This window comes from Spea bombifrons, chromosome 8 (genome assembly GCF_027358695.1).
Source record: "Spea bombifrons isolate aSpeBom1 chromosome 8, aSpeBom1.2.pri, whole genome shotgun sequence".
NCBI lineage: Eukaryota > Metazoa > Chordata > Amphibia > Anura > Pelobatidae > Spea > Spea bombifrons.
In genome coordinates this window covers 21,458,576-21,485,679 of record NC_071094.1, presented here as the reverse complement: position 1 = coordinate 21,485,679, position 27,104 = coordinate 21,458,576, and the positions used below count along the sequence as shown (strand labels likewise).

General features: G+C 38.9%; 2 protein-coding genes across 2 annotated transcripts; both read left to right on the top strand.

The window, feature by feature from the left end:
* Positions 1 to 862: 862 nt before the first annotated feature.
* Positions 863 to 16,208, top strand: HDAC8 (histone deacetylase 8). The gene is made up of 11 exons (XM_053473419.1): positions 863 to 1,001; positions 2,109 to 2,161; positions 3,658 to 3,788; positions 4,059 to 4,200; positions 9,586 to 9,698; positions 10,898 to 10,975; positions 12,080 to 12,188; positions 12,461 to 12,633; positions 12,960 to 13,054; positions 14,253 to 14,358; positions 15,972 to 16,208. Exons 1-11 carry the CDS (start codon positions 915 to 917, stop codon positions 15,992 to 15,994), a joined length of 1,110 nt encoding a protein of 369 aa, XP_053329394.1. The 5' UTR covers positions 863 to 914; the 3' UTR covers positions 15,995 to 16,208.
* A 6,758-nt stretch (positions 16,209 to 22,966) lies between these two features.
* On the top strand, positions 22,967 to 23,448 carry CITED1 (Cbp/p300 interacting transactivator with Glu/Asp rich carboxy-terminal domain 1). The gene has a single exon (XM_053473806.1). The coding sequence runs from the start codon at positions 22,996 to 22,998 to the stop codon at positions 23,410 to 23,412; it is 417 nt and encodes a 138-aa protein (XP_053329781.1). The 5' UTR covers positions 22,967 to 22,995; the 3' UTR covers positions 23,413 to 23,448.
* Positions 23,449 to 27,104: the final 3,656 nt, after the last annotated feature.

Here is a 27,104-nt window from a genome sequence, read left to right as displayed (position 1 = left end):
TAGTACATTTACACTACATGGGACATGAGCACTACATCATCTAGCGCATTGTTTGATGTCCATCACTGTGGTGATGTAAATAATTTACGCTTAATTAAAATGACATCAGAAAGCCTATATGACAATACTTGTCCCTTCTGTACCCTCCCACACACAATCCCTTCCCACGTTCCCAGCTGATGCAGAGCATATATAACGCCCCTGGGCAAAGGTATGTGTCATCACTACAGCATCAAAACTACCATATTGGAAGTTTTATTAGGAAATCATGAAGCTGCTTATCTACTCCGTCACTGTCTGTTCACAAAGCGGATGTGAGACAATTTGCCACTACCGGTATTTATATACACATTGTTATAAGTCATACCCGCCAAACATTCTGAACTCCTAGTAAAGAGGGACACAAGAGGATGAAAGAGGGACTGTCACAAGGGACACTTGGGAGAAATGTGTTGTCAATCCAGAATAATGGGATGTATGTGTTTTTTCATAAATTACAGTATAGTTAATATGTTTAAAATGATGATAAAACATTAAGATACATTTGTATGTGACTATTCACAGCTCTGAATGGAAACCTTAGGAACAAGGGACATACATCATTTCTCAAAGAAAGGCCATTTGTAGTGTGTGTGTGTGTTGGAAACACTGGAAATCAGTCACAATCTTTTTTTTTTTGGTTCATCTCTTCATAATAATTTAAACAGGGATAAAGCTGATCGTTTGTGTCTTTACGGAAGCCTCCTCTACGGCTACCTTTGTATCAGAGGGAACTGTGAGAATCCGGTAATTTATTTGCACAAGCGGTGAAAGATAGGAACGTTTGTTTTGTGCCTTTTGTTCCTGGGGGAAATGTTTTGAGTGTTGATCTCGGAGGATCCCTGTAGCCGGCAACTTGGACTCTTTTGAAAGGGATGGAGGAATCGCTTTCCCCGGTTTATATATATAGTCCGGAATATGTGAAGTTGTGCGACAGTATGCAGAGCAAAGTACCGAGGAGGGTGAGAGATGGAGTTTACCGGTGATCCAGCGTCCTGCCAAAAAGCATAGTAACCGAGGGTGGTGGTGGGGGTATATAGTCTATTACTAGAGGGGTTTTAAAAAGAGGTTATGATGGGATGTGCTCTCCAACAGCTGATGGTGACCGCCACAACGCTTATTCCCGTCACGTTTATATTACAGAGATGCCTGAATTTTTTTTTGCAAGGAACAGGCGGGGAAGTTGTGTGAGGTGGGACAGAAACAGGATGTAGTTGCAGTGAGATGGATACATGCATTAGCAGCCTCAGACAATAGGCTTATGTATTAATGACGATTCTCGTTCAGATATTTGAAGGGTCACTCCCACCAAAAATAATTAATTTTAGCCAGTATCAGATATTTTTAAAAGCAGTTTTTTTAACAGTTCTAGCTTTTATTTAGTTGTTCAAGCAGGGATTCGTTAGCATTGTCATAAAAATCATCTAAGTGCTGTGTTTGAGCAGCGAAAGTCATACTAAATATCATGACTTATAACAATAGCCTCTGCCAGGTCTGCAGATTCAGGAAGTTTAGTGACACAAAGTGTATTTTTGCTCAAGGAGAAAAATATTTTTTTTCTCCTTTGAAAGTTATCTCATCGCCATTGTAGACATAGGAGTGGGTAAGCCAGCAGCAACAGTCCCTTAGTTAATATGGTGATAAGACCAGTTTCCTTAAGATTGCATAATAACCCCCCCTTTCTCCATCTGCGGAGATTCAGAAGGTGGTATACGCTTTGATAAGGACATATTACACAAAGGACAAGGTTAGGTGCGTATAACAATAAGGCGATGACAGAAAATGAGGATATTGTTGGAGAAAAAAAGACAAAGATGTTTTAATAGAATGGGCAACCAAAGAGGTATCAAGGATGTAACAGAATATCCTGAACGGCATTGTATTGACAGGGGCACAGTAATCAACATAGCAGGCTAAGAGGCTATGGCCAGATATGTATATAAAGAGCAGAGAAGGATGTATTATTGGCTAGTTATAATATGCTATAGTACTTTGGGAACAGAGTATTTATTGGCTGTGGTAGGGTTAATGTATGCTTTTGACACCATGTTTTTCACTCTGCCTTTCAGGCCAGCATGGTACATTCATTGATTGAGGCATACGGGCTGCTTCAGTATATGAGGTAAGGGAGGTATATAAGGTGATTTTTTTCCATGGTTGTCCAGCGGTTGCATTCAGTCTATTGACTGTTGTAGGAAATATTACCGCTGTATAAATAAAATGTAACTATACTGTAAACTTCAATTGTAAATTGTTTCATGCAGAAGGGATATGTGGAAAGACACAGACAGACTCAACTTCTGTAGTATGATCAGTAGTGGCAAAGGGAGCCTTCCTGCCATGTGCCAGGCTCATCCAGTAAGAAGCTCCATTTGTAGTCGCATGTTGCAGTCCGTAAGAGTGGAACCTGCATGACTTTCTGCTGATGAGGAAAAAGCAAGGCTCAGAGTTATTGTGACAGGTTCCCCCAGCCAGCTTTCACAGTGAAGGTAGGAACCTGGATCCATGTGTGGAAGTCAGTATGTATGCTTATGTATGTTCTTATGTGTGTACTGTATTTGCTGGATACCTTGTCTTATATTCAAGCAATTACAGTATGTCTTTGTATGAGTTCACATGGCAGTACCTCTTAAAAGAACACTTTGATCTGTATTATAGCTTAGTAAGCTTAGTACTTCTTTCAAATATTGTTACTTCTCCTTGCAAGTGCATGGAGGTAATCTGCAGAATCCCCCTCTTATCTTGCTCCCCAGCTACTAGCCTTGCAGCGATGGGTTCAGCCAAAGTGCACCCACACTATACGTACTGTGAGCTATTGTAGGTGGGTCTAATGAAACCCCTCACTACCAAGCACATGTGCAGAAAGGGCTCCCTTTCATTTTAGTGACTGGCAAAAGTTGGACCCTGGAGGGGGTGTATGGTGCAGCTCTAGGGCTGCAGTTTCTTCTAAAGGCAAGTGACTTTTTGTCTCTTTGTTATACAGGTAAAGAATGTATATAAAGTGCTTACAAAAAGTACCTTAGTATGCATTCTTTATTGTTGCATGAGGCTGCATGCAACAATAAACTGTCTTGAGTCCCTGTCAATGTGTATATTTCATCACTTATATTCATTATCATTTGGTTTATGTATGTCAGTGTAGAGCCATGATGAACAAAAGAGTATCTCTGCATCTCTGACCACATATGTACTTATTTTTGTTGCTCTTGTCTGAGAGAAATCTGGTTATTTTTGAGCATTGAGTAAGCTGTTATAATTTGTATGCTGTCCCCTAAAACATGATTCCTAGGACGTTCTATTTCTAGGGTGAAATGTGCTATAACCGTTTCAAATAAAAAAGTTCCAAGTCTCTCATTTGTTAATTAAGAAATGGTGTATATGTGTAGTCAACTGACAAGAGATCATTTACTTTCATCCTTGTGTAAGCCAAGTATAAAATGAATTGTGTTACTAATTATAGTATATAAAAATATATATTTTCATCCAAAAAAGAGACCACTGAGAAATTGAAAGCTTATATAACTTTACATAATTTTCTGTGTTGGCCCAATAAAATGTACCAACTTCAACTATTGCTAATTTGGGATTATTGGCGACACCTTTTATGTTAATATATAGAGTTGTAAAGCCCAAGGTTGCAACCATGGAAGAGATGGCTGCATTTCACACTGATGCATACCTACAACACCTCCGCAAAGTGAGTGAAGAGGGTGATAATGATGATCCAGAGACAGTTGAATATGGATTGGGTAAGTAGTAGAACATGCATATGTAATACATGTAACTTGGAATAAAATGGAATAAGCAAGGCTATTTCTTTAGGTACTTTGGAAACTATGGTGACTGAAAATAATACCCATTTTGCAAAGGTTACAGGAAATAAGAATAGTTGGGATTGTAGGAGATTGTTAGTAGAGTGTATAAAAGTTTTTGTTTTGTAAGATTCAGCTATGTGCTGATGGATATAGAAGTGTACAGGTAGGCCGAAAGAACTTACTAATTTATTTGTTTGTCTGCAGGCTATGACTGCCCCATCACTGAAGGTATATATGACTATGCTGCTGCTGTTGGAGGTGCAACAATAACTGCTGCAGAATATCTTAATGAGGGGAAAACTCGTATTGCTATCAATTGGCCAGGTGGCTGGCATCATGCAAAGAAGTAAGTGTTACAAGAGGGCTCAATAAATTCAGTGTGTATAATTAGGTATATAAAATATCTTAAATGAGCCTAAAAACGCTTGCCGTGGAACAGAAAATCCCCATCTTTGTTGTGATAATGCACATAGAATAAGACTTTAGTTATGGCGTTTTCATCGTGTCTATGAGTGGTAGGAGTTGAGTGAGGACTGACTTTGCGTGTATCTGTGAGGTTGCGTTCTGCATGTCTATGACCAGAGTAAGTTGGGCATACAGTACACTGTAGGTTGGAATTGCTATGGGTAGAGTGCACTTGTAGGTTGAGTCACTTGGGCCACAGGTGTGCAGATGCCAATTTTCAGATTTTGTGTTATTCTCTTGAATCTGTATACAGATGATAGAGCTAAATCTCGGCTCTTTTAATATAATACCGTATTTGCTCGATTATAAGACGACCCTGATTATAAGATGACCCCCCAAAATCAAAATATTAATTTAGGAAAAAAACAAAAAGCCTGAATATAAGACTACCCTATAGGAAAAAAGTTTTACTAGTAAATATAAATTCATGTAAACTAATTTTCATATTTAATAAAAGCTATGATTGAGAAAAATATATATTTTTTATTTCCTTTTATTTGCCAACCTCCCCCCCCCAGTTATGCACATCTGCCCCCATAAATGCCTTATACCCCCCTATTTGCCACTCTGCCCCATGATGTGCCTTTTAACCCTCTATATGCCACTCTGCCTCCAGAAATGTCTTATACCCTCCTATATGCCACTGTGCCCCATGATATGCCTTTTAACCCCCTATATGCCCCTCTGCCCTATGATATGCCTTATACCCCTATATGCCACTCTGGCATATAGGGGGTTAAAAGGCATATCATGGGGCTGAGTGGCATATAGGGGACTAAAATGCATTTCTTGAGGTATATACGGTATATATATATTACTGCTAACCGCAATCACACTCCTATCAAGCCAAGGCAGCCAGTACATGCTGGAACCTGGGGATGATAGTAGTGTGATTACAGCCTCCCTATGCCATGCTACCACCACCACCCCCTTACACATCCATGCTATCACACACACACACACTCATTCGCAAACATTTAAATACTCATTCATTCCATACTTGTGCAAAAACCCTCCCCCACCCCCTTACCTGAACTGCAGATCTCCCACTCGCAGACTTCTGCAGGGTCCGGCTGTGCGAGCAACTTCTCTGGCCCCGTCCCCAGAGGAAGGAGGGGGGAGGCAGTGTTATGTGAGGACTGTGCTAGCTTCCTGTTCTCCTGCTGCTAGCACCAGTGACGCTGCTCGCGACCAGGGACGGCATTTGGGGTGTGCGACCGCACAGGGCGCCACACTCCAGGGGGCGCCGCCGCGGGGTCCGACGCCACCGTAGCGTACCTAGCGGGGGGGGGTCCGCACCGGGTGCCGCTCATCAGGGAGGCACCTGGCACCCCTCCAGAGATGGACAGTAATGTCCGCCGCTGGAGGAGCATGGCTTGCAAGGGAGCGGTATCGGAGGTCTTTAACAGACCTCCGGCTCCCTTGAGTGATTTTAAGCCGGTTCAAGGATCTCCCTTGAACCCGGCTTAAAATCACTCAAGGGAGCCGGAGGTCTGTTAAAGACCTCCGATACCGCTCCCTTGTGATCCGCGGCAACAGCTGCTGTGCGCCGGGGTTTGTTGTCAGATCCCGGCGCACAACACTGAAGCCGCGCCCACCGCTGTCCGTGCCCTCTGACCCAGAAGAAGACAGAAGAACTGAAGAAGAGGAGCGAAGAGAAGGAAAAGGAGCTGTAAGGAGAAAAGAGGAAAGGTAGGAAAGCATTCAGTGAGAGTGAGAGTGGATTGGTGTATGTGTGGATTGGTATATGTGTGTTGATTGGTGTATGTATGTGGATTGGTATGTGTGTGGATTAGTGTATATGTGTGGATTGGTATATATGTGTGGATTGGTATACGTGTGGATTGGTATATACGTTTGGATTGGTATATATGTGTGGATTAGTGTATACGTGTGGATTGGTATGTGTGTGGATTGGTATATATGTGTGGATTAGTGTATGCGTGTGGATTAGTGTATGCGTGTGGATTAGTGTATGCGTGTGGATTAGTGTATGCGTGTGGATTGGTATGCGTGTGGATTGGTATGCGTGTGGATTGGTATGCGTGTGGATTGGTATGCGTGTGGATTGGTATGCGTGTGGATCGGTATACGTGTGGATCGGTATACGTGTGGATCGGTATACGTGTGGATCGGTATACGTGTGGATCGGTATACGTGTGGATCGGTATACGTGTGGATCGGTATACGTGTGGATTAGTATATGTGTGAGAGTGAGAGTGATGGGTGTTATGCTGTACCATTTCCAATGTCTTTTTCATGATCTTATTATGCTCTAAAAGTACATCATAACTCCCATCACTCTATACTGTTCCATACAGTGGCAGAGCTGGGAGGCAGAGGCCTTGCACCCCCACCGCAGGACTCCTGAAAGGTAAGTGAACTTCAAAGAGGGAGAGGGTAGATAGTTAGGAGGGGGTAGATAGGGAGAAGGGAGTGAGACAGGGGAAAGGGGGTAGATAGGGAGAAGGGAGTGAGAAGGGGTAGATAGGGCAGAAGAGAGTGAGAAGGGGTAGATAGGGCAATCATACTCCTATCATGCTAAGCATGCGAGTACATCCTGGAATCTGGGTATGCCTGGGCATGATAGGAATGTGATTGCTGTTAATTATATATATATATATATATATATATATATATATATATATAATATTGTTATTTAATTGTTTTGTCCTGTTTTTGGTGTGTTACTTACTTTAAATAAAAGTGTTAGATTTTTTTTATGGTGTGTGGGGGGGGTCATATTCGGTTTTGGCACTTTCGGTTTCAGTCCAGAATTCGTTTCGGTGCATCCCTACTACTAAGCCAGACAATGGAGTGGTAGGCCTACACCACATCAATGTTTGGCGTAGTATATAGTGATTGGGGTTTTGTTACAAGTTTTTATTCCTTTCTTTTTTTGGGATGGGGGGGCGCCAGAGGAGTAGTCCGCACAGGGCGCCAGAACACCTAAGGCCGGCTCTGCTCGCGACCAAAGCCCGGTAAGCAGCCTGGCCCCAGCAGAATGAGGTCTGATTAGAAGACGACCTCGATTATAAGACGAGGGGTATTTTTCAGAGCATTTGCTCTGGAAAAAACCTTGTCTTATAATCGAGCGAATACGGTATTTAATTTCCTTTACTTTTATTGTTTATATTTTTGGTTTGCACAAAGTAATGTACTGTATAAAAAGAAAGCCCTATCCATCCTTGAAAAACTATGTATCATTTGTGGTTTTGCGCTAAAGATGAAAAAAAGGAATAATTGTTGAATGAACATAAAGAAAAAAAAAATGTAGCTTTTGGAAACAATGTAACTAGAATTCTGTCGCTAAAACTATAAAAAGCCAATGCTATGTAACAAAGTAAGTTTAGCAGTCCCTGCTCTGCATATAGGTTACTGACTACAGGCAAAAATATCAGTCTAACATTGTTCCTATTCTGTAGACTCTGACTGTGCATATTCAAAGATTCTCTCAGACTCCTCACGCAATTCGTGACTGGGAATGCAGAGGAACTAAAATAACAGGTCTGTCTCGCCTAAGATTAATCCTGGGGCCGCCCTACCAAAAGATTATAACAAACAATCAAACGAATATATTAAACCCAACATGCGTTTTAAAGCATTGGGTACGTTTTCTTCGGGGGATTGTGTGCCCGAGTAGCTCAATACTGCTTAAATCACCCGCCCAAAACATCTATTGGACAACATCCTCACACCCACACAATTTAATTGGTTCCCTCCCAGACCATGGATTGGACAAACTTTAAGGGGAATTCTCTGCTCATTGGTTCATAAAGCCTCCCTTCTGAGGTCTGAGACCAGTGGGACGATCCAGAGAGGCATTCTACTGCATTTTGACACATAGCTTTATGCGGGAGTTGATGACACCTGATATCCTACCCCTGATTGCACGGTAGCTGGACACCGATCGCCCACTGTCGATGATCCTTCTAATAAAGGTTCTGCCCTGGGCCGTACCCCTTTGTTTTATCACGTTGTTATTATCTACCTGCATCTTTGTCCATTTCTTTCTAGGATATTATGTACCTTAGGTCCTCACATGTAAATATTATTACTGCTGATTATAAAGTGTGTGCAGTTTAACAGTAACCCACCCATCATACATCATAAAAATATAGATCAAGGGAGAGAGGAAGAAAGAGCCATCCGATGATCCCTAATGTTAAAATATGATGGGTTCCCACATCAGAACCTAAGGGAAACCAGGAACCATAGTGGTAGACGAGGAGAAAAACATATTTTTATAAATAAATCCATCACATACAAATACGGTTTGATGTTATTTTTTTCTCCTTATTCAATGAATGGGGCAAAAGAAAATCCCTCATTCAACCCATTGGGGGTTGCTAACTTTAAGTGATCACCTGATCTTTTCAATTGCCGAGAAACTCAAACACGAAGCTACACTATTATGATGTTGCCTGACATGGTGAGAGAATGGCGTGTACCTGACTGAGTCAATATGTTCAAGTACTCTTATCCTGAGTACTCTGTAGGTTTTTGCTATGTACTCCCCCCCCATCCATATTCATAATCATATGGATTACTACTGTACTACGACATTTCTACATACCTGTTGTGTCCCTAAAAAAAAAAAAAAAAGAAAGAATGGTGCCAATATATATTGGCAGGCTTCACATCTCCCACACTTATACAAGCCTTTCGGGTTCATTCCCAAACCAGGTAGAGGTACCAGTGGCTAGGGGCAAGGTATAGCTGTGGAGAATCATATCTCGACCTCCTAGTGATAATTGTGGGATGGGATTGTAACACTTTTGATAAATAGAGGTCGTTATATAGAATTGGCCAATAGATCTTAAAAATCTTCTGGATACCCTTCTGTGATGAGTCATATATGCCAACGCATCTAATAATTCTGGAGGAATCTGGACTGGATACATTGGCCAAGAGTGATTCCCGATCTGTATCAAGCACCTTCTTAAATGCTTTCTTAAGAATTTATGAGGATAGCCCCATTCTCTGAAATGCCCTTTCAAATGATAGGCTTGATCAGAATAGAAATATGCAGCATTATAGATATCTTGTATTTTTAATATAAAAAGTTAATACACAAATTTGATGCTAAAAATGTGGCTTTCTATGAATACTATGTCATAATAAGTAATCCGTAACTAGTAACTTCAATGGAATAGGTAGGTATAATAGGTGGCTCCAAATCAGTTTCTTATAATGTTATGTATCATATTGGGATAGACTTGTAACATGTGGGATTTAAGATCCACTAAATCTCTTTCCCCTACAGAGATGAAGCATCTGGATTTTGTTACCTTAATGATGCTGTTCTAGGTATCTTAAAACTGCGACAGAAGCATGACAGAGTATTGTACGTAGATATGGATTTACATCATGGGGATGGTAAGTTTTGACCTTTTTTTTGTGTTGGTCTTGATTTTCAAGCAGTTCAAACTATATATTGAGATTGCCGACATCTGTACAGCTTTATTTATTTAAATTGTTTAATTGGATATTTAGCGCTGAGTTGGCATATTTGTCACAGGTCACAATTTGTGTGCCTCTAGAAGAAGATTGGGCCTACATGCCACAAACTAAAAACTAAAAACACTCTAAACTTGAAAGAATTCTATTGTTTTGTTTCCAAAATTAGATTCGCCAACAAACTTGCTCATCTCCTTGCGTAACAACGTATTGCTGTTCATTATTCTCTTTTGATGTTATTTTAACGTCAATACAAGAATGTTAGCGGATGATCTGATTTGGCCTCCCATAATTGTCAGTGACATGACATTACAAAAAACTAAGTTCTTTAGCTTTTTAAAAAAAAAAAAAAACCCCAGGTGAAATTTCCTGGGGTCAGTCCTTTAGTTTACATATGATGTCAGTAAGTTGAAATATTTCTTATAGCCTGTGAAAAACCAAACTATTTGGGAGAACTGTATGTCACAGTTGGTAAACAATGCTATTCCATTTCATGTCATTTTACTAGCTGTGATTTGTGAAGTTTTATATGTCCATTGTTTTGGTGATAACAAGGGATAAACAATTATTTTCAAGAACTGTGCATGAGCCAACCTTAAAGAAAATAACTTCCTGACAGCTGAGTTAGTGAGCCAATGATCTGTTTCCAATTAATTATCTGATGCCGAATCTGTGCCTTGCAAATGACTGATGATTAACCCCTTTGAGCAGATGATGTACCAGGCATGTCACACAGTGGGGTCCTAGAGGACAACCCCATGCTGAAGAGATTTAGGGTAATGAGGCTCTGTGCAACAATGGTTATTCCCTTCCTGTGGCGCAGAAAAAGTCTCCGAGTGTATTAGAGACCCTGCAGGATCTCTGCTGACCTCTCTGCTGTTGATCACATGCACATGCTGCAGAGCTTATTGAGCTGGGAGATCAGAGCCAGAAGCAAAGTTTATCTGGCTTCAAAAATAATGGCAAAAAAAAATCATAAGAAAAAAGTAAAGGTACTTAAGAGAAGGAAATTCGGTTCAACTAAGACAACCAAGACAAAACTTTGGAAGTTAGGAGGGCACCACGTAGGTAATTTTAATCACAATGGCACATTATTGTTCGCCTTTCCTTTTCTTCAGGTGTTGAAGATGCCTTTAGTTTCACTTCTAAAGTGATGACTGTCTCCCTGCACAAGTTTTCTCCTGGATTTTTCCCAGGTAAGTTAGCTTTATCAAATCCATAGTAGTTGCTTTGATATTGTATTATTTATTTTCTCTTCATACTGTATTGTTATGTTATTTCTTTAGGACTTCTGGTCATGTGCAATGGAAAAACTACATTTATAATGTTTGCCTATGTAAGTTGTAAGCGATATGTTGTTGCTCCACTTCAGGTTTAAAAGCTAAAATAATGAAATAAAAGAACAGGTTGTTTACCTAAAGGTATATGAAAAGAAGGTGACCTTGAGTTTATTATTTCAAAAGATTTAAAGACGTGAACCTGAATACACTCAAGTCTGTGCTATTAACAGTGGCCTTCTTGAAACTTCTTACTCATTTTTGAAGCAATAACCCCCAGGACTACCTTAAGGTCATTGTCAGCCTGTGGCTAACATACTGAGAATTATTTTCTCCCCCCTATTCATCTGTACAATATGCTACAACAAGACACTGCAGTTGCTCTGATAAGAGGGATACTTTAATGTGCAAATGTATGGAGGAATTCAGCAGAATTTCCCCCTATAAATTTGCCCTCTACCCCATTTTATTGGCTAGCAGGAGATGCGTTTCGCTGAACATAGTTCCTGCTTGTTAAGTGTACTCCGAAAAAACATTAGTGGGGGCAGTTTAATGCAGCTCAGACTGGCGTGATAACTGGACCACACGCTGCAGCTTCTCCTAAAGGTAATTTGCTTTTGGCAAAGAAATGCATATTATGGTACCTACAAAGCACTTTAGTATGCATTCTTCATTGGTAAGGCCAACTTCATTAAGACCAGTATAAGCCTCCCCCCGGCCCCTAACGTGAAAAAATGCTTTGAACGGTCAGTGGAGCCATGCCTTATGTGCGCACAGGCTTTAGGAATGCATTCTACCCAACTGGCTGAATTCAGGATTTAACCAACTGTGACCCGTCTATTTGCTTTTCAGATGGGTTTCCACATGTTTGCTTGTTTATACCTTTATGCGTTTTAAGCTGCAAGATGGAAACACCATATAAAATTAAGTCCTGTTTTTATTTTTGCGTTCAAGTGTAAATGTTCTTCTAGTTTACATTATGACTAATCTTGTGTAAGTTTATAAATATTTACTATTTTATAGGCACCGGTGATGTATGTGATATTGGCCTGGGGAAGGGGCGTTTTTATAGTGTCAATGTCCCCTTACAAGATGGAATAAAGGATGACAAATACTACGATGTTTGTGAAAGGTAAAAAACAATTATCGTACAATGTCCTATATGATGTTTTTAGTACTCTATAAATGATATTTAGTCTGACCCATAGAAATACACTTTGCTATTAGCAATCACACTCTTATCATGCCAAGTCAGCCAGTACATGCTGGAATCTGGGTATGCCTGGGCATGATAGGAGTGTGATTGCTGTTAGTAATCATATATATTTAATATAGCAATATATGCACCGGTGGCCAAAACTTATCTTATTTAACCATTCCTTTTGTCTGTTTTTTTTAATGCAGCATTTTGAAGGAAGTATATTCTACCTTCAACCCTGAGGCGGTTGTTCTGCAACTGGGGGCTGACACCATTGCTGGGGACCCCATGTGTTCTTTTAATATGACCCCAGAAGGCATTGGAAAGTGTGTAAAATATGTCCTTCAGTGGAAAATACCTACACTTGTCCTGGGTGGAGGTGAGAATATTGAATTACTTTCATCTAACCTGTTTTAACCATTACACTGATATATTATGCTAACCGTTTTTAAGCTGACCCTGTTTCTACACAGCAGTATTATTAATTTTAGGTCTAAACTTAGTTTCTGCACTATAACTAAGATTTTACTGCAATTTGCAATCTCCTTTTTATAAGGAGTGTTTTCCTCTCCTTCTGCAAATTTAATTTGTCTTTTTATTTATTTTACCTCTACATTTTGTATTTTTCTCAATCCCGAACCAGTAAATTTCTTTGTGTTCTTGGTTACCTTTCACTTAACATTAATTCAATTCTAATTTTGGCAGGAGGATACCACCTCCCCAACACTGCTAGATGCTGGACATACTTGACAGCACTTATCCTCGGTAGGACCTTATCTTCAGAAATCCCAGACCATGAGGTACGCTACTTTCATAAGTTTTTCTCTAAAACCCAGAGGGGAGAGGGACTCGAGGACACATATTTAAACCTGAGTCAATCCAACCTCTTTAAGACTGTGAATGAATGTTTTGTTAGAAGACATGGTATAACAAAGACTTCTCTGTATGCGACTTAAATACTAACTCCTTGTTCCTCAGGTTTTGTATAATACCTCTCTTATGTCTCTTCTGACTGCCCTTGTTCTTCTTCTTTTTCTTCATTTTTTTAATTCTTTTATAAATACTTTCTAAAGCCAGCAGAATTTTCTTCTTAATAAGAGAGTGGAGATTAGCATTACAGTTGATACTTTGCAAGAATGGCTTAGAAAATGTACCTGCATATTACAAAATGTGCCAACATCAAAGAGCCTAGGTTCACTTAGCATTTAATGGAAGGGGGTTGGTGGTACCAACACAACTCGCGAGCCTTACTTTAGTCCATTTAGATTACTGTCTTGTTGATCAGTGGCAGCTTGTTTCATGGGTTTTTTTTTCAGTTTTTTAAGTTGGACAGAAATAGCTAAGCAATTATAAAATAAATGGCACACAAAAAAGTACTTTTTGTGTTTTGTTAGATTTGAAGAAAAGAAAAAAATAATAACCTTAATAACATACCAACCATCTTCTGAGTCCTCTTTGCTGGTATATCCAACCCTCCATGACGTGCACAGTTCAAACTCCCCATCTTTATTTCCTGTTTGCATGTGCAGTGGCCAGTGTACCGAAGGCATTGGACACATGTGAGAAAGCTGATAGTAAGAATGCAAGTATGATTGTTGGGACTGCCGCAGTTGGCGTCCGTGTATGTACATTAGTATTGCTTAACAGTGAAAGAAGCTGGCTGCTATGGTTAGAAATAGGCAGTCGTGTAAACTGATGGTTGAGTTTGTAGATCATAAAAGCAGTTGAAGGTTAAAAGGTTACAGAGCTTAAAAATCAAAGCCTATGTTTGTTTCTCTATCTTGCAATGTGCACTGCCACCATTTCCAAATCTTAAGCACTCAGCTGTTTTTCTGTTCAATAACAGGGGTTAATTAAGTTCTAAATATGCATGTATGGTGAATGATTAAAACGGGGGTGAAAAAACCCCAGAATCAGGCTGATATGTGGGTGTTGGTCTGTGTCGGTGCAAGTTCTGCAATGTCAACGGTTACATTTCATTGTTTTTTTCACGTTCAGTTCTTCACAGAGTATGGTCCAGATTATGTACTGGAAATTACCCCAAGCTGTCGGCCTGACAGAAATGACACTCAGAAAGTACAGGAGATCATAGGGTCAATCAAAGGTAAGAGACATTGGTGGAACCTTAATAAAGACAGATTTTGGACACAACATAAATCATAGAACGTTTCCTTTAAGTATTTTACATTATAAACACTATAAGCAAAGGAACTTGAATTTGGAGCAATGTGCTGGTTCACATTCTAAAGGCTACCTTATATACCAAGATTAAGGCTGCGTGGCTTTTTATGGTAATATATTGATTTGGTCCCTAATAAATAAACATATGTTCTGTCTTTAGCAAAGCTACTACAATTACTCTGGTGGGTCTCCCGGTTACATCTGAAGTTTACTCCACAGCTTTTAACTTTATCTCAATTATTTTAGTCAGTGATCATAATCCACGCCTGTCCTCAGTTTGTATAAAACATGAAAGTTTAGTACATTCCCTAAACTTTTATTTCTCCTGCCAATATTGGCCATGAACAGATAAGGTTGTCCTGTATTTTCATTGGAAACATTTTAATTGATCACAGTGGGGGAAAAAAGGGAAGGAGGGGGCTTTAATAGATATGGTAGTTAGATGCAATAGCATGCCAAGAGATAGCTGAATAAAATTGTATGTGCAAAACTCTAACAAAAGTGCAATTGGTTTCAAAGGAAGTCACACCAAGGAAGAAAATTAGACCTTTTATAACTTCATTAAGTAAAGGAATGCATGTAGCAAAAATTCATGCAAAATACATTGGACAAAATGGACACTGCTATGTGTTTAAATAAGTATTGGCGTCTACAAGGCTTTCTAATACCTTTATTCCTTAATTTAATTTACAAACAGCATTGCATGGGTTTTATTTAGTTTATAGAACGGTATGATTTGGGGGAAAATGTCTCTGTTAGGAAGGTTTCACACAACGCCTGACATACCAGGAAATTAAAGACAAATACACTGAAATGAGGATTCCAATTTCTACATATTGACAAGCCTGTAGCTATGTCCAGCTGAGTCTTCAACCTCCTGACTCTCATGCCTGCTGGCTAATCTACAGCTAACATTCATAGGCTCGCACTTGAACAGAGCAACTTATAGAGGGAAAATAAAGTTAAAAGTAGCCAACTAAATAGCTTTCAGTACACGTCTTGGCAGGGCAGAGCTGGCAGCTTCTGGCCAGGAGGCTAGACAGAGCCAAATGTCCCCATCAGATCCTTGGCCCCCTCCTGTGTAACTACGCACTGGTAAACATATCTACACTCACACTAACACAATCATACTTACATTAACACACACTCATCCTAACACACCCTTCCCCTAACATACACACACACTTCACCACACATACACTCCTGCTAACATACCATGCATACTCCCTCCCTAACTCTCTTAACCTCTGACTCACTCCTGTATTTCCTTATTTTGCCCAGAGGCCACTTTTAAGATGTCTCGCTTTTACTGCAATGTTATGTGTTTGAGAAAACTTAAACTGACAGACTAAGACAAACCTATACATTAGGTAAGGGGGTCCCTGCTTGCAATCTAGTGGTAAAGAAAGCCTTGTGTTTACACTGAAACATGTCTTTAGTTAATTGAATTAAGTATATTTAGTATTGTTGTTAGTGTCATACCCGCTGATATCTCATTGTTTCTCTTTTTCTTTTTGTTATCCATTTTCACCTCAGGTAACCTGAAACGCGTGGTTTAAGATCACCAAAGTCTGCATTTTCTTCTCCCTAAGCCTTGATGAAACACCCTGTATATAAAGACTATGTTTAGTCTTGAGATATATATTATAAATAGAATATGCAAAACATTTCCTCATCTCTATTGATAAACATGCTCCCTGGACCAAGAATATCTTATTTTTTTACTTGTTTTTATGGACTATTTTTAAATGAACATTAAACATTTACAAGATATGATGCACTTATTGTTATGGTAATTAACTGTTTTACATGTTTGCGTTGGCTGTTAACTGTTGTGACAGTTTGCCTTTCATTTGGAAATTGCATTCATCATAATATTATGAAATGGAAACTTCGCAGATGAGTTAAGGTACAACATTGGATCTCACTGTTATGTAGATTATAATCCTTGAAATTTTCTCATAAAAGGTGGGCCAGGTTGGCCCAGGTAAGGTTTGAAATGATATCAATTTAGTAACCAATGAAATACTTCTTCTGATTTCATTATTTGCCGTGGTAATAAGACCACTTTTCGCCAGTCAACATTTTAATACGTAATGTCGGTATCACATTGCTGCCTGATTTATTCATTAATATGTTAGGGACATGAGGACTATCCTAAAGCAACCTATATACTGCCAAAGAATGCATGGTGTATGTTGAGAAGAAAAAAAAACAACCGCAAGTTCAGGTTGTTTTGAATGTTGGCATTCCATTGCGATAATCTGTAAGAAAATAGCTGCTCTGCTTAATTTCTGTCTGGCCATCTTGCGCGATAACCCAAGGAAACTTTTTTTTTTTTACATTAACCTCAGACAATCTGCTCTTTGTTTTGAGTCATTGGGAATTAAAAAAAGGGAGGGTGTTGTAGCCCAGCTGTTTTTCCTTATAAAACAGACACAGATAGTCTTTTCATTTCTAACAGCCCAGCTGAGAAGTATTTCTAGACTTTGTACTAGCATTGTAAACCTCTGTGTTCCTGTACTTATACTACATTATACAACCTTTTCAGAGAATTAATGCCACAGTAGAAGCAAAGTTCAATTTGTGGTCAGGTATCAGCCCTATGTTACATCCAAGCCTGCCACTTTCTCAGTCTTCTTACATTATTCTTAGTCACCAGTTGAGTTTTTGTCAGAAACCTAGTATTAACTCAGACTGTACTAAAAATATGTGTTTAATTACATTAGAAAGAAGTTTTTGAGTATGATACAGTATACAATCCAACAATCATCCTACATTGGGTACACGCTAACATCCTGCCTGGCTGCTCTGTGGGCATTGGAAATGCTTGAAGTATTGACAATTGACTGATAATTTGCATTAAAGAGGCGTTCCTACCGTTTCCCAGAGGGAAGAGTTAGTTTCTGTGAGTCAGCTGGATGTGTTCCACTTTGTGTTTTTTATTCCAGCCTGTGTGGTATAAACTTGGCTCCTGTTTTGGATACCTACTTATCAGATCAGTTTCCTATTTGCTGAGACAGTTCCACATCTCTGCATTTGGAATAGAAACTCTGAACCTGCACCACAAGGGAGATTCCACTATAACCTGAAACAATGAAGGGAAATATTTTGTGCCAGCATTTAATTTCAAAATAAACATCTTTTAAATGAAAATTCTCAATCCATCAGCATTTTGGGATATGTTTTCAGCTTGAGCTGTTAATAATCTTTTTTTTTTTTGGGAGACTGAAAGGAAGGTAAGTTAGCAAATTATTTGAAAAAATGTTTATGAGTGAGTGTGAAACTAACAATTTTATTAATTAATATAATTGTCATTATGTGTATGCACACACGCTGCATGTTTACATGTGCAAGTATATCTTATTAGTATAATTAACACTTATTCTCAGATTCCAATAATACAATGCTCTTTGCAGCCTTGTCAAAATATTTATTGATATTGAAAGACCAAAAAACATACCTATTAAATTATAATGACTTTAAGTAAGGTTAATGGCAATCTGTGTAGCATTAACAACAAAATGGGTCTGTACAAGTGATGATTAAATTAAAACAAACAAAAAAAACACCTGTTTTATATATTGTGAACACAGTTACTCATACAGTATATTGTAATACGCATACAACTGGCCCACTTGGATGAATTTAACAGTTTTGTAGCAGTTTATGGGGGTAAATTGTAACTGGATTGCATTTAGATGTTTTACTGTATTTTTATTACTTATAAAACAGCAAGTTTTCTACACTTTTTCCTAGGTGATTGATGGTAGTTTACCCTATTTGTTACTGGTCCACAAAAGCACCATATAGTTGTTTAAAGTCCTTATGTGAGAGGAAACAGTAATTTCAGTTCACCCATCCTATCCTATTGTGTTCATGATCCTGTAGCTGCATAAACATTGATTCAAAGATATGGAAAACCCTGTTACTGTTTGAACAGCTGGAGAATGTTATAACTGTGACAGTTCTCTGGCTGCAGGGGAGGAGCGCTGGAGCAGCTATAAAATTACCGTATTTATCGGCATATAACACGCACTTTTTAAACCTAAATATGAAGCTGAAACCCTACCTGCGTGTTATACGCCGATAAATCCTAGAGCTGCACGATTTGCAGCGACGTCTCCCTCACTTCCGGTCCTGGGGAGGGTGCGTGTTATACGCCGGCAAGTACGGTACTTGATTGTTTTCCAACCCTGGGCTTGTCTGGCGGTTGTAAATGTCTCTGCTACCCACTTAATTTGAAGTGGAGAGGTTTTCCATCACCTTTACCCCCACCACAACTTACAGTGCCCTCCACTCATTTTGGCACCCTTGGTAAATATGAGCAAAAATGCTGTGGAAAAACTTAATGTTTAGCCCTTTGATTTTTTCTTCAAAAATACACAAAACTACTCTGCTCTCATGGATATCAAACAATTGCAAACACATACATATATGGGTGGCACAATTATTGGCACCCTTTTAGTCAATACTTTGCCCAGATAATAGCTCGGAGTCTTCTACTATAATGCCTGATGAGATTGGAAAAGACATGGCAGGTTAACACTGCTGCTATCATATTTAACCGTGGGCATGAGGACGTTTTGCAAATGGCTGCCTCTCTGTGTGCGCTGAACCCATCTCTGGTGTTTATTGCCAAAGCTCTATTTTGGTTTCATCTGACCATAACACCCGATGCCATTTTAAGTTTTAGTAGTATCTGGCAAACTGAAGACGGTTGAGTTTGTTTTTGGATGAGAGTAGAGGCTTTTTCCTTGAAACCCTTGCAAATAACTTGTAGTGATGTAGGTGACATCGGATTGTAGACACAGCTAACTTCTGCAATTCTCCAGCTGTGATCCTCAGATTTTTTTGGCCACTCAAACCATCCTTTTCACAGTACCTTGAGACAATATTGACATATGTCCTCTTCCAGGTTGCTTCATATGTTTTCAGTTGACTGGAGCTTCTTCTTGACCTAGTGGTGGAAGTGGCCATTTTCAATGCTTTTGCTATTTTGTTTATAGCCACTTCCCGTTTTGTGAATCATAACAATGTTTTGCCTCACATCACAGCTATATCACTTGGTCTTACACATTGTGTTGAATGACTAAGGGCATGTGCTACCTAATAATTATTTATACAGTATGTTTAGGATATGGACATTTATATATGCACCTTTTTATAATGTTATCCCTCCCATTTAACTGATTTAGTATTCCCCGCTTACGATTATTCTCGCCAGCCTTCACCTTCTTTTGGTTTATTCTGGTTTATTTTGGTTTTTGGTTTATTCATTTAAATTATGGAGAGTACTCAGTGGACATACTATTGAGTCCATTGGTTGTAAAAGGACCTTGTTTAAATTACATTAAATCATTGTTGAGACAGACTATGCCAGACCCCAGTTTGGATTAGTAAATAAACTAGTAATACTTGGTGTTTGCCTAATAAGCTCATGATAGCATGCACTCAAGTGGATATATTACCTAATGTATTCAGTATGTGATATGCAAAGCAATTAATGACATCCCTATTGATGCAGCTGCCAGAGTTCTGTATTAAGCATTTATACACTCTACTGTAAATCAGTGAACCATAAACTTTAATTATTCCCAGTGTCAAACTTATTCAACATATGTGTACAACTCTTGATAGCTGTAACCAACTTAAAGGGATGCTATAGCCATCAAATTGTCATACACTCACCTCTTATTTGTGAGGTTGTGTTTTGTACAATTTGTTGGTTAGTCAAAGTTGACGCTTTATTTGGCCAACATACATCACAGTAACAATAATATTAAATTGCACAGAATAACAAACTGGTACAAGAGGAGAAGAGGGCTTAATCATAGGTAGAGGGGGATGAGAAACAGTATTAGAGAACGGCTTGGATAGAGATGAGTTGATCAATTTCAGATGACCTGATTATGATACTGGCTGTGTGCTAGAAAGCCCTTCTTGCAAAAGGTTGTTTTCAGAGAGCTTTTGAAATGTGCGTACAAGGGAGAAAGTCAGAACGGGGTAGGGAACTCCCAGGGAAAGGGTGCAGAATGTCTAATCAAAATGTGTGAAATTCTGAACACGGGAGTGGGAAGATGTAATGATGGTAGAAGAGAGAGACAGTTCATGAGAGGACAAAGAGCAGTTAGGGGTGTATTTGGATAAGACACTAGAGATGTAGGGGAGTGCAAGGTTGTTAAGGGCTCTGTAGGTCAGAAGTTTGAATTTGATTCCAGAAGGTATGGGGGGCTATTGGAGCAACTGGCAGATAAAGAACAGTGAAAGAGAAAGATTAGTCTAGCTAAGGTGGGTAAGGGAGAAACCAGTTAGCAGGGATTAGCAATAATCCAGGCAGGACATCACAAGGGAGAGAATACATATTTTGGTTGTTTCTTGTGTGAGGAATGATCAAATTCGGGAGATGTTTCTCAGGGAAGAATAAGGCATTGTCTGATATCACTATACATTATCAGCATGTATGACTTTCTCCTAAAAGCATACTTAAGGCATAGTTGCCATCATTTGAACACAGCTGTCGAGTACTTACTTGAAAATTTACTGCACCCACTTCCCAACCCAAAGCTCCACCCGCTCTGTTCAACCTGCATAATAAGCATAATAGCAATTAACATGTGCTCAATACACATCTACTTGGATTGACCTTTTGAACGCAGCATAGTAATTTAAAACAATACTAAATAGTGCACCTGGGTTACATGTACTAGAGTGAATCATTCTATTACCTTTAGACCCAAAACAGTAAAAGTATGGATAGACTGTCAAAATACACACAAATGCACATATGTCCTTACAATTGCCTGTCCACACATACACTTGTACATTAATGGTTACACTTACACACAAACATATTGGCTTACATTTTCCCTTGCAGCCACACATTTACTTGCTCTAACAATTTCAAAATACGAATACATTTTCTCTCCCCTTTTTTATTGCCCCTCCCCTATTTACTTAGCTCCCTTTTTACTCTTTATAGCTCCTATTATTTATCGCTATCTCTCTCTTATTTCTCATTGTCTCTCCCCATTCTCATTATCCCCCCCATCTTTAATCATTTTCATTATCTCTTCTTTTTCTCTTTATCTCTCCTCCTCATTTTCTCCCTCATTTCTCTTTTTCTCTCCCATCTCTTACCTTTCTCCCTCTCCTTTTTTTTCTTGTGGTCCTGAGGTGGAAGCTCAAGGTCTGTTTCTTTAGTTCTTCAGATATTTCATGGCTCTTAGCATCACTAGAAGACAGGGTTAGGGAGTGCAGAAGCAGGGGTCTGAAGCAACATACCTTGCACTGCCTTAATTTTGGGCCAATTAGAGGAAGATACGTGATCTACCCAACCGGCACTGCCCCGACCCCTGCAACTGCTGATTTCCCAGGATATCACAGAACACAGTGCAAGAGCAAGCGCCCAAATCCATCCAGGACAGTTGACAACTTTTTTAAGAAAAAAAAACACGTTAAGTATGCATTATGCAGGGTAAACGCAGCTATTCAAACTCACAAAGGATGGTCTTTTATAAAGCACAGTGAAATCATGTAGTTATGTAGTCATGTTACAAATCCAAGAAATGTAAATATACTCTAATAAGACAGAGCAGAATAGCCCATTGAGCACTGCAGAATATGACGGCCCTTTATAAATCAATAACAATTAAAATTGTATGTGGTCATCCTAGGGTTGGTAGGCAGTTGCACATAATGAATCATCATTATTATTATAATCTTTTATTTATATAGCCAACAATTTACGCAGCGCTTAATACAATACATATATTCAAGGGGTATGACAAGATGGGAATTGACAGACTAAGACAAACCGATACATTAGGTGGAAAGAGCCCTGCTAGCAAGCTTACAATCTTGTAGCATGAAGTAACCTAGCTGCTAGTAGTTTCTGTTTTGTTCGCCAAGTTCTAGACGACTAGGCTTATATCCTGGATCTTATCTGTCCCAACAAATAACTAGTTTATTGGGTCCACCAGTATCATTTGCAGGCTCACTACTTGATAAAACAGGAAGGAGGAGAGGAAAAATGGCATTCCATGGTCAAAACTTACAATTAATAATTTACAAATTTGTTTGGGCCTAGCCCTATTGTGGTCATAACCCCATAACACAGGCATTCCCCTTTTAAAATGATATTTGGAGAATGGATGGGGCTGCCGTTGTAAATTACCAAGTGTGTTTCTACCACTGTTACTACTCTTTTATAGTAACTGGGGGTCATACAACGTAAAGTTGCGACCAGGTCACCGCCCAGGCTAATTACCCCATACACAGACTTCCTGGGGAGCCTCAGTAGAAGTACAGAGATCCCTTCTCCGGAAGCATTATAGACAAAGATCCATTATCTTATATCATATTTAAAAGGTTTTTAAAGAAAAAATGTTTTTAGCCTATTTGATTAATTATTATTGGATCATATATTTTAAACAGGCATTCTTTCAGCATCACCCATCATCTTTATGATGCTGAGTGTCTCTGATGGTACATGTTATATGATTTTTTTCCATTCTCTTTATTACAGGTCCTTTTAACCAGAACCAGCCAATGTCTGACAATGAAGGATAGACAAACAGTGGTTATATGTAAATATCCAACATCAACCAAGAATGACAGTGTGGTCATTGCTCCTCATTTGCCAAGCAGTGCTATCCTGGGGACCTCGGCCATAATAGCAGCCAAGCAAACCCCGTTTGAGATAACCACATCGAAGCAGCTTCTTGCAAGCATGCAGCTTCAGAGACTTAACAGCCAATACCAGGCAACTGAGGAAATACAATCCTGGACATTAAACAGCCAAGGCACTATTGCCAATGCAAATGGATTGTTTGACTTGGATCTTGTCGATGAAGATGTTCTTATGTCTTTGGTACTAGAGTTGGGCTTGGATAGGGCAAATGAGCTTCCAGAGCTCTGGTTAGGGCAAAATGAGTTTGAATTTCCACCAGAGGTCCTGATGCCCACAGACAAATAAAAGGCCAAAAGGCTGTAAATTACTCTAAGCTGTAGATGGCAGAGCTAACAAATTGTAAACAATGTTCAGTAAATTCATAAATACTTGCTGCAGAAAACTAAAGCTCACTGTATGAAATGACTGTATATTTTTCCATTAACATTGGGCTAAGCAATTTTATAATTCATATACACATTGTTTATATAATTAGTAGTGATTTGGATCCTAGGGTACTGATATCTTCCATGTTCTGGCTATGGCACATCTTAGTCTCTCTTGCATATACCACTATCTTTCTCATCTGCCCCACCTATTTTGAACCATACTGAAAAAATATTCACCATATATATATATACCTTTTATTTCTATCCAAAAATACTCTGCTCCTTTTCCAACAGTCATCGCCTATCACATTTGATCCCATGCATTATTTATTTTCTGCCTGTTTCAATTCATTTCAATAACCACCAAAGCACTCTTCAAGTGTGTTTCTCTGGAGGTTCTAGGAGTAAAGAGCAAACAGATCCTGGTCAAATAAGGCAAAGTTAGCTACTTTGAGAGAAGTGGCAACCAATGTGGGCGAAATAGGTGGGATATGGCTAGAAATCAGTGGAACTAGATGTTGCCCTGCCTCAAGATCAATGCCTGTCTGGAGGCTCCATTCTTTCCTTAAGTTAACATTTAAGTGCAAGCAGGTCCAACCCTAGAGAATTTTTTAAAAAATAACCTTACATTTGTTTTGAGTGTGGTTACAGATGTCACTAGTGGTCAGTTATTTAAGGAGGGTGCCTTTTGTAATATTTTGCTAGCTCTACATGTAATTAAGTAACCTTTAGAGAATAATAACTTAATTTATTTAGATTTTCTTAGAACTCTGTTTTTTACTCTAGAGGCTCCATATATGAGAAATAATTTCTAGGCCTTAAGGACAGCCTTTGGCCTCTTGCCATAGAGGGTGTGGCATCCAGTTTTGGCTGCAGACTTACCAATTGCTACCTTTCAATAAAGAATGTTTTCCAAATTGATAACCGTAAGTGATAACAAAAAATGTAAAAGTATTTCTCAACAATAGGCAGCTGCAACCCAAGAAAAGACACTCTCCAACTGTCCAACACAATATAGATCCACTAAGGGGGGGGGGGGATCAGAAAGGAAATCCTACCTTTGCCTAGCCTATTCACTGGAAATATCATACCTCCCAACATTGCAACAAGAGCCACACATTTGTTTTAGAGTGTGTAGTTAGAAGTATGGCTGGATGGTAGAGTTTGCCAATACCTTGTATGACACATTATGACATAGCAATAGCTACATATTTAATTCAATAAAGCATTCAGAAAACCAATAGTGTTTTTATACACACTTTCAAAGATAAATATATTACTTTTTTTCTATATTACTATATTTCTTATATTACTTTTTTCTATTCACAGTGTGTTGTTCACACCCTGTGATATCAAAAATTAATATAAAAATAGATACATATACTTATATCCGAATATGGAAGGATCTTCTGTCCAAATATTTAGAACTCGTAACATGAAACATAAAAAAAACAAATACATAGCGCAACCTCTAATTACAAGATGAATAAGATTGAACATTTGTGCAGTATCAAACTCACACTTTGCTGTTGTAAAGTGTGAGTTTGATACGGCACAAATTTTCGATCTTATTCATCTTGTAATTAGAGGTTGCGCTATGTTTTAAGCAATTGCATGAATATTCCTCACCAGTAAGTTATTCCTCCAATGGAATGGTGAGTGGTGACAATATAGGTAAGTACAGGGCATGGGAAATAATTAAGCAGGTTTTTCAATATCAGTGACCACTGCGTATTGAGGTAAAGAAGCTTCTAGCAAAATGAAATGCTAATCACAATGTACAATTTGAAACACTAAAAGGCTGTTTTTTTCCACAGCTATATATACACACTACTGTTCAAAACTTTGGGGTCACTTAAAAAATCTCCCTGTTTTTGAGGGGAAAGTTAATGTTGTCCATTAAAATAATGTCAAATAGATCAGAAATATAGACATTGTTAATGCTGTAAATGACTATTGTAGCTGGGAACAACTGATTTTTAATTGAATATCTTCTTAGGCATACAGAGGCCCTTAATCAGCAACCATGACTCCTGTGTTCCAATGGTACGTTGTGTTAGCTAATCCAAGTTTAAGTTTAAAAGGGCAATTATGTTACCACATCTAGAAAACAGCTAAGTGATCCCAAGCTTTTGAATGGTAGTATACAGTATGTATGTATATATATATATATATATATATATATATATATATATACACACACACACACACACTATATGGACAAAGGTACTGGGACACCTGACCATTACAACAACAGGTCCCTGCCTGAGCTGACAATGGAAAGAAGGGCTTGAACACTATCACTGCTTAAAGATAAACACTAAAGAAAACTGCCCAGGCTAATGATAATAGCATTTCACTCTTTGTTAATTATGTATTACATGCGGTATGTATATATTGTTGGATTATTTGAAATGTGATTTTTTTTACTAGGATTATATTTGCATACATGTACAGTATATGTAAAACTGCTAACTATTTTATCCCATTCAGTGCGTTAACAAGAAAATATAATAAGTACATAAGTTGAATTCATACACTTGTGCATAAACCACATGATTGAAAATGGCTACATTAAACACTGTTAATACCACATTTCATTAGAAACCGGTAAAGCCCTGTCTCTCTATGGATCTGCTGCAGCATGACCTTAGTATCCTCAAATACGGCCCCCATACCCCATTAAGCACAAGCACATTCCAGTCTAATAAGATCATTTATTCAGCTTTGGATAAAATAGGCCACGGTATTGCTTAAAATCTCCCCTAACCGTGACACCCATAAATCAAATCTTTATTTCAATATATATGACCACCATTTACTTTGCATACATTTGATTAAAATTGTCAACTATAAACCAATTAAAACCAAATAAAAGTATAAGGGCTGGTATGGGCATAACCAGGCCCGGACTGGGACAAAAAATAGGCCCGGGCATTTAAGCCTGAGCAGCCCATATTTATTTATTTATTTATTGTTAAAGCCCACCCTTCATGTACCACCTTTGCATTTAATCATTCACACAAATCATTAACACATTCATTAATGCAGTCTCACAAATCATTCAAGCAATTCATCCTCACATGAATTCATTAATTGTCATACGCATTCACACAATTCATCCACACATTTATTCATTCATTCTCATATGCATTCACACTACCCCCTCTCTTCATCTTATCTGCCCCTTTTCACTATATAACCCCCTTCCCCACTTCTCAATATGTAGCGCCTCTATCTATCCCCTCCCCCTTTCTCACTATCTAACCCCCCTCTGCCCCTTCTCACTGCACCCCCCTACCTCACCCTACTTACCTTGTTGCCGAAGCAAGCAGCAACTGCGACCGCGCCTGTGGCAGGGCAGGATTGACTTAGGGGCTAATGGAGCTGCAGCTCCAGGCCCCCACCTTAAAATAGGCCCACTCAGGACCGGACTGACTGGTCCTATATGGCCGCATTAACGCAGAGCCCCTTAAGCCCGCCGCAACTACCCCCTCCTAACTATCTACCCTCTCCCTCTTTGAAGTTCACTTACCTTTCAGGAGTCCTGCGGTGGGGGTGCAAGGCCTCTGCCTCCCAGCTCTGCCACTGTATGGAACAGTATAGAGT

Bases quoted from the DNA above. Each gene is read 5' to 3' on its own strand.
- HDAC8 (XM_053473419.1), top strand. From the start codon at position 915: ATGGAGGAATCGCTTTCCCCGGTTTATATATATAGTCCGGAATATGTG. The intron at 1,002-2,108 runs GTGAGAGATGGA...TCTGCCTTTCAG, and splicing joins AGAGCAAAGTACCGAGGAGG to GCCAGCATGGTACATTCATT. The intron at 12,189-12,460 runs GTAAAAAACAAT...TTTTTAATGCAG, and splicing joins TACTACGATGTTTGTGAAAG to CATTTTGAAGGAAGTATATT.
- CITED1 (XM_053473806.1), top strand. From the start codon at position 22,996: ATGAAGGATAGACAAACAGTGGTTATATGTAAATATCCAACATCAACC.